Raw genomic sequence first — 13,020 nt, forward strand, 5'->3', positions numbered from 1 at the left:
GTTGAACACATATTTTTCTGAACAAGGTTTGGAATTAGAAACACACTCTGGAGTCCTCTTGTCCAGCACTTGACCAGGCATTAGGAAGACTAAGTCATTCCCATAGAAAAGCATCATGAAAGAGAATCAGTAGCGCGTCATCTATTTACATGGCCTGTATTTCTTCCATTGGTTTTTGTTTCTTGCCTATGCTCTTAAGTGTGAGACAAAAGGAGTTTAAGAAAGCTTTGGGCCTGCTTCTCTCTCTCTCCCCCTCCCCCAGAAATTATCCCACCCAGACACCGCTCAGGTGCGATTTTTTTGCCTCAAGTGCCAAAATAATTTACTTTTGGCACTATGCACCTTGACACGACTTTTTGCAGCATTGGGCACGGGAGAGAACACCATTTGTTGCTTTGCCTCAAATACCAGAATGTCATGGGCTAGCCCTGCTTAACACTTCTTGGCATCACATTATCAAGTCCTTGCAGGGATGAGAACTAGAAAAAATGCCTCTGTGGTTGTTTCAAGAGGATGTGTTAACCAGCTTCTATTTCAAAACATGGCAGTGTGTGGCGTCACCTAAAGGCGAGAGGCTAGAATTTTCCATTATCTTGTACAGACAGTGTGCTACGTCTCAGGTGGCAAGTAAAAGAGGAAGAGTAATAGAAACACTTGTGTAACTGCTGTTTTCTCTGGCTTCTTAGAAGCCTTTTGCAGGATAGCTTCCGTTTTTTAATGTGGTGACTTCTGCCCAATGCTGCTTAAAGGCAGAATTATGAGCAAATATAAGAGAGCTCAGAATTAAGATGCCAGACCTTCCGGAAACTTGTTTTTTCCGACTTTTTTATTGCTATCCTCATCTTTAGCCCACTATGGTCCCCACAGCAAACTGCAATAGAAACAATGATCTTCAATTTGAATGACACCAAACATTTCAAGTTCTGGCCTTGTGTTGGAAAGAACGTGCATTTAGGCCTTCTATTACATAGGGGTTGTGTTGACAGCATTCAAGTGTACCTTGCATTGTTTACTATACTAAGTGATCACAATAAGATACAGCCTCGTTAACAGCCTAAGATACCTGAAGATCCAAATAAATTCAGGCTAAGTGTGCAGAAGACTATAGCGTCAGAACACTACAGTGTTTAGTCATTTCTCTCTGGGTCCCACATTATGTAATGTAGCAGTCTGTGAGGGACTGTAGCCACAGTGGTGAATGACTACACCACTGTTGTCAGAACATGAGGCTGCCTAAGTAAATGGGTAACGTGACAAAAATTACTACATAACAACTTACATTGTTGCCTAAAGCACTTGAAAACAGCCTTCACTTGCCTGATAGGGGCAACAGAAAAAGATAAGAGTCACCATTTAAGAAACAGCAGGGAGGAAATGGGGGGGGGGGGGGGGAATCCCGCAAAGAATCTTTTTTAAAAGTTCCATATCTGGTGGTACCTTGGGTTACATACGCTTCAGGTTACATACGCTTCAGGTTACAGACTCCACTAACCCAGAAATAGTGCTTCAGGTTAAGAACTTTGCTTCAGGATAAGAACAGAAATCGGGCTCTAGCGGCATGGCGGCAGCAGGAGGCCCCATTAGCTAAAGTGGTGCTTCAGGTTAAGAACAGTTTCAGGATAAGTACGGACCTCCAGAACGAATTAAGTACTTAACCTGAGGTACCACTGTAAACTAAAAGAGCTAAGTGATTTTTAATTTAAATTTCATTGGTCCAGTTTACAGTCTTCACTTATTTAGGAAACAAATTAATATTTACAGGAAGCATTTATTTAGCTGATATTGTTTATGGAAATAGCATATTGCTTCGCCTGTTTTAGGTATCCAATTATTCTAGCTTCCGTAGTCCTTTCAGCCAATGTTCCTCTCAGAAGATCAGCAGGCTGACAACATGGCCCTACTTTTAAAGCACGCTAAAGTTTATCCCAACCTCTGTTTTGAAATCCAGGTTGCCAAGGGCTGTGGGAAGACTAGACCATCTAGAGGCAACTTAAATTGAAACTAGTACTTGGTTGTCAAATATATCACAGAGGAAATTGTCCTGGTGTGGTTAAGGACTGGGTATGCAATCCCTACCCATCAGTACCCACAGAAATCAAACTAACATAAAAATTAGGCTGGTAAAGCACAGCAATCAAATCAATACCCAGTGTGAACTTATAGCAGCCAGTTTTACAATGGCCATAATACATAAATTTATGAGGCCAAAGGCCCACCTGAATAAAGATGCTGACTACCAGCAAAAGGACATCGGAAATCGGGCTGGACAGGCTTTCCCAGGCAATTGGAGTCTGAGCCGTGGAGCAACCACATAGAAGGAAGGCCATCTCTTGAGTAAGCTCTTGCCAGACATGCTTCAAAATTTTGGTAGGACAAAAAGGTCTCCTGAAAAAAACTTATAGAAAATCTGGTCTCTTGGAAAACTTTGTCCCAATTCATGTAGGGCTTTGCAAGTAATAAATTTCTGAGCTGCGCCTGAAAACAGATCAATAATCAATTACACTGTTGCAAAATTGGAGCTGCAATCTCCCTGGAACCAGCCCTACTTGCAGCCCAGCGATGGAGAATTAGTACACATCATGTTATTTGATGGGAGAGGCATGGGCTGGGAGAAACCTTGCCTATTTGTGGCTTTGGAGTTTGTGAAATTGGGGCACCCAGGCGTGCGGGTGATGTAGCTACATGTTCATGATCTATGTGCGCAAGATGGCTTCAACACCATGTGCAAAGTACACTATGGACTTTGAATGAGGCTTGGCTCTGAGGCTAGGTTTGCTGAGGCACTTTGACCTTCCTTTGGTATGGTTCATCCCACAATGCTTTGCTGTGGGTAGAGACTTGGTTTTTGGAGTGAGTAGGTTGGATCACCCTGCAGTAACTCTTAGGAGTGTCTGCTTAACATACAATCCTAAACCTGTTTTGCAACTGAAATAAGCTTCTGCCTCACCTTTGGTGAGATGGTCAAAGGTATGGGAACCCAACTGCTTCCAGCCTCTGCTGGCATTATTTCTTCAGTAGTTGCCTCCCTGCACTTGGGAAAGACCCCTTAGCTGGAGAGTTAATCACTGTACTTGTGTGCCAATGCAACCAGAATTGTGGTCAAGAACACTGCGGCCTGTTTGTTCACCTAACTCTGTATGTGGCTTCATGATTTCTCTCTTCACTTCCACTGTGGGCAAAAATTAAAAATGGAGCTGAGGCTTTACGTTTAGTCCACAAAGCAGAAACAATGTTCCCAGGGTTGTGTTTTGCGGCTCCTGGTTCTGCACCAGGGGAAATTATGCTGCAGTATGTAACCCTAAACACATACTGTAAGTCATGATGCAACTGTGTTTGGAAAGAAGGGGTGCTTCTTTAAAGAGTACCTGATGCACCCAGAAACTGATAAACATACTCCCCTGCCCACATGCAATGCCTGCCCTGTAACACCCAAGTCGTATGACTATTCACCCTATAAAGGACAATGAACAAATGTTGCAGTCACCAGAGCAATAGCTACAGTCCCTTAAGGCTGAAAGCAAACATCGAAATTAACATAGGTGCAGGCATGTGGGATATAGGTGACAGGTGGCTTATATTTTCTCTTGCACAATAAACACTAATTCATAAATGGTCCCCCTTGTTATTTATTAAGATGTAAGTCACTGCTCTGAAGAAAGCTGAGCCTGGCATTTTTCAAAATTGAGTTTATTTTGCATCCACAAGGGAGAATTGGGATGCTGCAATCAGCTGCTTTAGAATCTTAATAAATAAAAATAGTGAGAGTATTTCCCCACCTTATCAAAGCCATTGGGTGGTGGGGGTGGGAAGTATATGCACCCCAACATTGTAAGCTGTTTTCATTTTCAAATGCACCCAATTTGCTGGTTGTATGAGATGAGGGGAACTTGCCAAAGGCATACTGAGGCTCAATTAAGGCAGACAGCTGCCCGACTATTGGTTTTTGTGCCTATGTATGTATGTGGTTACTTATTTACCCGTCCTTCAAGAACAGCCCAGAGTGTCAAACACACAAACTAAAAACAACTAAAAACAGTTCCAACATGTAGGATAACAAGCCTCATATAACTAACATGCTTAAGTCAAATTAATGCATGAAGGGGTTAGTACCATAGAGTAAGCTGTCCTGCCACGTCAACTCACTTTGGGAGGAAATAGGTAATCAAGCCTATTGGTGTAGCTTCTCAGTCTACCTGAGAAGCTCAGTTTGTGAAGAAATCTAAGCTGCTTGCTCCAGCTCAGCTGCATGGCTCTCACAAGCCTTTCTCTTATGTTGTTCTCCCAATAATTTATGAACTGTTAAGCTTAGTTACAAACTGGTAAGTTTTACTGCCTGTGCAACTTTTCTGACTGTGTCAATTTTCCAGCAGCTTACTAAAATCACCCTATTGTTAGAGGGATTAAGTACTTCTTAAGGACACGACATAACAATTAAGGAGGCAGGAATTTTGGCTCACCTCCACACAGGAGCTACTTCAGATGAGCTGACCTCTTTTGATGACAAGCAGCCCACACCAACTGTAGGTCTTTTAACTCCAAGGCTAACACCGGCTTTCTGAAGTCAAGCAACAAGCTTCCACTGAGATCAGTCCTAGTATTTTAATACAACAAAGTAACACTGCAAATATCCCTTTACACCAAGGAAGATGGGGAAAGAAAAGGACAGTTACTCATTCATTAGATGGTATTCCATAGATCTTGAATAGTATGAGAAACTCCCTGGTACTAAGCGAACCTGGAGACTGCTGCTCATCTTCAAAAGTACCATCATACCCTGTATGCTGCTCAGTGTGGTGTAGTGGTTAAGAGCGGTAGTCTCGTAATCTGGTGAACCGGGTTCGCTTCCCCGCTCCTCCACATGCAGCTGCTGGGTGACCTTGGGCCAGTCACACTTCTTTGAAGTCTCTCAGCCCCGCTCACCTCACAGAGTGTTTGTTGTGGGGGAGGAAGGGAAAGGAGAATGTTAGCCGCTTTGAGACTCCTTCGGGTAGTGATAAAGCGGGATATCAAATCCAAACTCCAAACTCTTCATCAGAACGAAGCAGTTTCATTATCGGGGAGGAGGGATACCTAGTGCAGCTCAAGGGGGTGAACCATCATAAAATATACTTGAGATGCCTCCAAATAACAAATACAGGGAATCACAGCCATTAGAGGGAACCTCTACTGGGAATCAGCTAAATAGCCTAAGGGCATGTTCAGCTCAATTGGCAAATACCACAATATTTCTTAAGAAGTTTGGAGCTGACAATATTAACTTGATCAATAAAGGTAAAGGACCCCTGGTTGGGGCTGCAGAACTCATCTTGCTTCAGGCCAAAAGAGCCGGTGTTTAACCACAGACAGCTTTCTAGAACTAAACCGCTTCTGGTGCAACTGAACACTGTGACAGAAGCCAGAGTGCACGAAAACACTGTTTACCTTCCCACCACAGTGGTATCTATTTATCTACTTGCACTGGCGTGCTTTCGAACTGCTAGGTTGGCAGAAGCTGGGACAGAGCAACAGGAGCTCACCCCATCACAGGGATTCAAACCGCTGACCTTCTGATCGGCAAGCCCAAGAGGCTCGGTGGTTTAGACCACAGCTCCCCCTGCGTCTGATGTGACTCTGGACAGCTTTTGCTAAGAAAAAGAAAAAAGGGAAGGAGGGGGGGAAACATTCCCACTCTTAGTAAGAGACTCGGAAGAACATCCAAACCATGAACTGACGATTGCCTTGAAGCCCAAAGAGCACTTATTACTACAGCCTGCCTTTTTAGACACCTGTGGTGCAATGGATCAGTGCATCTGGCTGTTAACCAGAAAGTTGGTGGTTCGAGCACATCCGCTTGATGCCACTATCCCTGATTTCTCTCTGTTCTAAATTTCTTTTTCCCCGGTATATCAATTATGAAACAATTTTACATTTCATATTCTCCTGTTCCAAGGCTACCACAGGAGTTGTATTCTGTGCCTGCCGTTAGAAAGACCTACTTTGAACCTAGACATAAATTTGTGCTAACTGGTGCATCTTATAAGTGTACAGATTCAGGGTTTTATACGTATTCAAAACTAGTGTAAAACATTTACCATTCATAGGATCATTTGCTGCATCCCAACACAGGGGCACACACTTTTTATGCACTAAGTACAAGCATAGCAAGCTACAATCCAAGAGGCAGGTGGTTTTTTTAAATCAATTACTATATAGGTGTGCCTTCCATTTAGGAACCTGGAAGCAGCTCTCCCCAAGTTCCTCAGTGCCCTTTAAAAGCTGCTGACTTGCTATTGTTCTGTGCCTAGGGCTGGCCCACATCCACACCAATTTACTTATGATGTACCAAAAATACGTTCTGATACAAAAGTTTTATTTGCCAATTTTAAAGCCACACACAGTTTAAAAACAGGCAGGTCAAATCTGTAGAGGTGTCTCCAATGCAGCATTTTAAGGCCAGCCCTTCTGGCTCAGTCTTTGAAGTCTTTCGAACACAGGATGAAAAGCTTTCGTTGCATCCTTTTATTTCCATTACAGGATATTTCCCTGAGAAAGACATTTTTCCTTAGGTAAGACTTGTCTGTCGTTTAAGAACAGGTCTGTGGAGTCAACCGTTGTGTTCTGGAAGCAGATTATTTCTTTGGCCCGAGGAGACAAGAGGCTGGGAAGCACAACCAGGAGGAGTCTCCATGCCTCACGCTACACCATCAATAGCTTCTTGGAGCAATATAGTCTCCTCCACCTCTCCTTTCTGTGCTGTCACTTCAATATTCTCCAGACTGGACTGGCCATTCTTCCATGAAAGGGACTTCTCATATTTGGTTTTAAAAAGCAGACCATGACCTGCAGGGGGGGGGGGGAATGGTAAATGTGCCTGGGTTAATTAGCAGCTAAAGTGGAGCCATTAGAGAAAGAAACACTCTTTAAGAGAATGAGGGGTTAAGCAGAGAACTAAAAAAAAAATAAAAACCTTCCAACCTGTATCAAGTGATATTACATAATTGCCATCAGCCAATGACTTTTTTAAAAAAGTGGAATAAAGTTATAGCTTAGAAAAGGAATCGCCAACCTTTTTGGGCCAGCGGGCACATGTTTGATTTTGGGAAAGTGCTATGCAACACCAGTCATAAAATGGCTGCCATGATGTGGGTGGGGTGGGAGGTGTCATAACACAAAATTAAGGAGAGTACAGTGACTGCTGCTTCCCTGCTCCCTGGACGACCTCAGGTTTACCATAGGAAGTCAGCTACCTTCTGCTGGTTCTGATTGTAGAGATTATACAATACAGTGGTACCTCGGGTTACATACGCTTCAGGTTACATACGCTTCAGGTTACAGACTCCGCTAACCCAGAAATAGTACCTTGGGTTAAGAACTTTGCTTCAGGATGAGAACAGAAATCGTGCTCCGGCGGTGCGGCAGCAGCAGGAGGCCCCATTAGCTAAAGTGGTGCTTCAGGTTAAGAACAGTTTCAGGTTAAGAACAGACCTCTGGAACAAATTAAGTACTTAACCCGAGGTACCACTGTATTGATCTCTCTCTCACCCCCCCACGCTGTTCCTATCTAAGAATAGCAGGGAGCTTCATGTATACCTCTCTCTCTCTCTCTCTCTCTCTCTCTCTCTCTCTCTCTCTCACACACACACACACACACACACACACACACAGAGAGAGAGAGAGAGAGAGAGAGATCACGTTCATAGCTCTCCTCGCTCTCGCTCTCTCTTACATAAACTCTCCTCCCTCCCACTCTCCCATATATCTCCCCTCTCTCCCATACATGGGTGTCCATAGGAATTATTCTCTCAGACACGGGGAGAAGGAAGCAAAGCAAAACACTGAAAAGGTCCAGAAGGCTAATTTCTAACTAAAAAAAATGAGAAGAATTGTGTGTTCACATTTTGTATCATATCACAAGTTCTAAAAATGCTAGAGACTTTCTTTTAAAAAATGAAAGCTGGGAATCTGGGGGTTATGATTCATCCCAGGGGCACCAAATAAGACTTTTGCTGGCACAATGGTCCCATAGGCATCAGTCCTTGGCTTAGGCTTTAAGACAGGTTTGAGGAAACCCATTTTTCCATCAAGGAATGCCTTTCCTCAGGGGTAATCAGTGAGAGACGGGCCTATGTCAAAAGTGGCCAAGGTCTATGGAAAAGAGGAAATGTAATGTTTCAATGGTTCGCCATAACTTGACTTAAACAATCAATGCTCAGCTAGCTATTATGAACATTTTAAAAAGCAGCTCAAGAAAACCCAATTCCTTACATTTATTTGGTTAATTCACAAGTGCCAGCACAACATCAATAAGTATGCTGCTTTTACTTAAAAACCAAATCAGTCAGGATTTGAAATCTATACTCTGTTATTTTTTAAAAAATGCTCTAGTATTCTGGAAAACTGAACTGGGTTTCGCTTACCTGGACAATCTGCTGTCTCTCTAAAAGCCCTTTTCTTACAGCAGCCTCGGCACAGATTAAATACACATTTGTTACCCTGGGAAGAGAGACAAACTAATTAGCTCAAAGTTTACATATTCATCCCAAGTTGCCAGTGAACATGTGGCATTGTAGATAAAGTGCTTTGTCAGGGTTGATTTGGGGTATGAAAGGCATTTCAAACCCCAAAGGTTTCTCAGAATATTTTTTGGTAATAGATTTTCCCTTTCATAAGAAAAAAGGACCCAACCCCAAGTTGCATGTGTTGTGTGCCCTATTAAAGAGGAAAAGGCTGGCTTTATGGGACTTAAATGAGGTGTGTGCATGAGCTGCAAGTAATCCATTTAAACTGCTTAAATACTGCCCAGGCCCTTCTGAAACCTTTAGAAGCACAGCCTGGTTGAGAAAACCACATATCAGCAGCATGTTTTCTAGGTAGTTTCCAATCTCTCCTTGATCCCTTCTGGCACACCTCCAAACCTCTAGGAAAGTGACAAAGAGGACACACCAACAATGAAAAAGGCCGGTGAGTTTATCTGTATGCAAGGAAGGGATCATCATTATAAGTGTACATGGAGGAGGAGAAAAGCTTATAGAGGAATACGCAAATATACAGAGGAACGCGAGTGACTAAGGTCAGCAGTACACCACTGTGGGAGATCCTGGGCATGTATGTGAGCCGTGTGTGTAAAGGCGAGAAGTATGTAACAATGTAAGGAGTGAGGGGTACATGTGCATATGCAAGTGTATGGTGAGAAGTGTGTGTCTTGAGGATGCATGAATGAACAGGCAGAGCAAAAATCACAAGTGGCTATTAACCTGCAATATTACTTGGATCAGTACAGGGTGCCAACCAAGCCTGATCCTCTCCATGATTTCACTTCAACTGAATTATTTTAAGGAAAAAATTTCAATTTGGGATGCAAAAAAATAAAAAATGCTAAACACATATAGATTAACACTCTAAACAGCTACCTTATTTAAATAACCAAGCACAGAAATTAATGATGTAATAAAATCACTCCATGGAACATACGCATGTTCCTAGAAGTGTACACAAGAATTATAGGACCACTACCTGTACTTTCAGATCTTGTATGAACACCTACATAACTCACAGTAAAGTAAGTTGTCTCCATCAGCCATTAGGGATATTCATTCAGCAGGAGACAACACAGGTATGAACCCACTGACAAAACAACTACTAAGAATGCTCTTTCAGGAGAGATAGGGTAAATCAGTTAAAACTAAACTTCTCACTGGGCTGTTTTTTTGCCATTTTAACTATGACAGAGCCCTTTGCTCAAGGAAGGGTTATACTACATGTAATTTTACCCAGGGATTTAATGATTAATGTATGAATTACATTACAAGGAGAATTAGAAGGAGAAAACCAAATGAAGACAGACCTACCTTTGGGTTTCCACACTGATCACACTTTGCATATTTAGCTGAAAGGAGGAAAAAAGACTTTTAAAAAAAGTTTTAGTCATTTCAAACTGCTGCTGATGTGCAGAGGAAGAGCATTTTTCTCCATCTTGGGTATTGACAATGTTTACATCATTTTTAAAAAATCTACAGGAGAAGAAGCTCAACAACAACAACAACGAAGGGTTGTATTCAACACAGCATTAAGTAGTGCTTTGCACAAGCAGAACGACTTATGCTGAGCAACTGGATTTTGCCCTCCTCTCCTCCAGCTGCCTCCTAAATCTGTTCTGGGGTTCCTCCCAATCCTAAAAGAACACACTCTGTTTTCAGAGGATGCACATGTGTTCAGAAGGAATAAACCTGGAGGCATTCCCTCCTGAATAAGAAGGGAATGCCCCTTCTAAAATGGCACTTGCAATTTGCAGTTTTTTAAAATCCTTATATTAAAAGAAACTGGTAATAAGAAAATAAAATGTGCTGCCCAATTAGTCAGAAACACATCTTATGTTGGTCAAAGGGATTACTATCCATTTCCCATAGGCTAAATATTGCAGCCCCGTAGACTTACGTTTTAAGGATGGATCAAAGCTTTTATTAGGATTTCTCAATTTCTTCTTTTGCTTGTTCTTTGAGAGACCGTCCGAGTTCCCATCATCCGCATCCTCCAAAGCTCGTTTACCCCGGGTGCTTCCTTCCATGCCACTAGTGCCATTTTCCTTGCACACCTCCTTGGGCCTGTGATGGTTCAACACCAGAGCATTTAAAACAAAAGCCAATCATTAGTTTTTTTGCTAACCCCACGGTTATAGAAGTCTGTATATGGCATGGGCACCTTAAAAATAATAAAAGCAAAGATAATGCTATGCTATGAAGAAGAAGAAGAAGAAGAGGAGTTTGGATTTGATATCCCGCTTTATCACTACCCGAAGGAGTCTCAAAGCGGCTAACATTCTCCTTTCCCTTCCTCCCCCACAACAAACACTCTGTGAGGTGAGTGGGGCTGAGAGACTTCAAAGAAGTGTGACTAGCCCAAGGTCACCCAGCAGCTGCATGTGGAGGAGCGGACATGCGAACCCAGTTCACCAGATTACGAGCCCACTGCTCTTAACCACTACACCACAATGGCTCATGAAAGAATGTGCAATCATAAAATGGCTAGTTGCTGACTGGGGGAAGAAAGTAGGAACTAACACTCATAGAGAGCCAGATAAGATCATGCAAACTATTCTTGGGAACAGTAATCTCATCAGGCACCTAAAGTTCCAACACATTGGAACATCCCATTCCACAGCCCAGTCCTCTTCAAGAAAGATGGTAAACGAAGACTTTAGATTTGGGTTGAGGAGTCTATGGCCTTCCAGATGCTAAAATAAAGGGTTTTCAGTGCTGCTCTAGTAAATAAAAAGATGACAGTGTCTCTTTATCTTATAGCTGCAGCACATTACTGCCTAGCACCCAGGCATAATAAAGCAACGTGGCTATGTGTGATTGATGTTGGTATCCGTCTGTCTTGGGAGACAATGGAGGAGTGTGTCTTTGAGGGTGAGTTCAAACTGTTGGAAGGTTACAGCGCCTGCTGTGGCTGGGGAGACTGATACGGGAGAGACATGTTTTGTTGCAGGAGGGGCAGATGAAGGCTACGGCTGTGCTGCTGCAGATGCACCATGCCATTTCTTCTCTCTGCTCTCCTCCCAGCAGTCATTCCTTCTCTGGTCACTACTATGGATGCATGACCTGACTGTCTGTCTCCAGGCAATGAGACATGTTTAACCTGTGTAACACAACTTAGAAGTCTAAGGGCTGTGTGTGTGGTCCTCAAATCTTAAGCGAGCTTCCAGAGTAAGGAAGCATGCATATCCCTCTACATGTTGTAGGGAAAGGGTAAGTATTCGAAGGAAAGGGAATAAAGTGCCCAAGCATTTGCAATGAGCCCCCCTCACCTTGCTCCTTTTTGTTGCAAGGCAGGGTGTAAAAGAATGCAACAGTGGTTTGCTAAGCTATAATTCAAAGACCATAAATAATCCTTAGGGTAGAAGAATGTGTGCTGTATGTATTGCACAAGCTTTGTTTTGGGTTAACGCTTAGCTACTCACCCAGGTCTGACATATGGCTGACAAATCCAATGGAAGAAAGGCAATCCTCCTTTTGGCTTCTCGTCTTCCTTCAAACTGGCTATTTCTTCCTGTGGAGAAATGATTGAGTAATGACAAATTCAGCCACAAGTTAATGTCCTCAATTCACAGGGAGAACAAACATGGAGATGAAAAAAATAATAATGAAATGATAATAATGATAATGATACTACAGTGGTGCCTCGTAAGACAAAAAGAACCCGTTCCGCGAGTCTCTTCGTCTTGCGGTTTTTTCGTCTTGCGAAGCAAGCCCATTAGCGGATTAGTGCTATTAGTGGCTTAGCGGGCTTAGCGGATCATCTGATAAGCGGCTAGCGGATCATCTGATAAGCGGCTTAGCGAACAGCTGTTAAGCGGCTTAGCGGATCAGCTGATAAGCGGCTTAGCGGCTTGGGAAAAAGGGGGGGAGGAAAAAAACCCTGCAGGAACTCACAATACATTTTCATCTTGCGAAGCAAGCCCATAGGAAATTCGTTTTGCGAAGCACCTCCAAAACGGAAAACCCTTTCGTCTAGCGGGTTTTCCGTCTTGCGAGGCATTCGTCTTGCGGGGCACCACTGTACTAATAATAATAATAAACCTGTGAACTTAGCAAACTCATTCTGAAAATAGTGCTGTCCCTCTCTCAAAGAGATAAGACAGGCAGTAGAGGGCAGTATGGTGATTAAGAGAGTCAACACATCTGGTTGGCCAAGTGAGGGAGCCTAAGAGTCTCTTCCCCAAGCAGAATTAGGCTTGCCCCGACAAAGTAAAACCTCTTCTGATACCTGGCAATGCAACTTCAGCTCTTATTGACAGCCACAAGTCCCTCCAGGGTCTTCACTTTTGCCAGCTCATCACGCAGGTGCTGGTGAACTTGCAACCTGAGGGGAAGAAACACTCTTGAGACATTCTATTCTATTCCCTCTCTAAGGACTAATATGCACAGAAGATAGATGCAAACAAGTGGAGCACAGATTTCTAGTTCTGCCATATGCTATAAAAACAGTGAATAGCAAGCTCTCAGTCTTCTCAACAGCACAAACAGGGCCATAAACAGCAGA

The 13,020-nt window shown here is 43.0% G+C and overlaps 1 protein-coding gene across 1 annotated transcript in view; it reads right to left on the reverse strand.

The window, feature by feature from the left end:
- Positions 1–6,328: 6,328 nt before the first annotated feature.
- Positions 6,329–13,020, reverse strand: part of DUS1L (dihydrouridine synthase 1 like) — a 15,286-nt gene continuing 8,594 nt past the window's right edge. Inside the window, 7 exon segments of the mRNA XM_077920174.1 lie at positions 6,329–6,819; positions 8,397–8,472; positions 9,828–9,865; positions 10,414–10,580; positions 11,939–12,027; positions 12,745–12,764; positions 12,767–12,869. Coding sequence (XP_077776300.1) covers positions 6,671–6,819; positions 8,397–8,472; positions 9,828–9,865; positions 10,414–10,580; positions 11,939–12,027; positions 12,745–12,764; positions 12,767–12,869 — 642 coding nt within the window. The 3' untranslated portion in view covers positions 6,329–6,670.

This window comes from Podarcis muralis, chromosome 2 (genome assembly GCF_964188315.1).
Source record: "Podarcis muralis chromosome 2, rPodMur119.hap1.1, whole genome shotgun sequence".
Lineage (NCBI taxonomy): Eukaryota > Metazoa > Chordata > Lepidosauria > Squamata > Lacertidae > Podarcis > Podarcis muralis.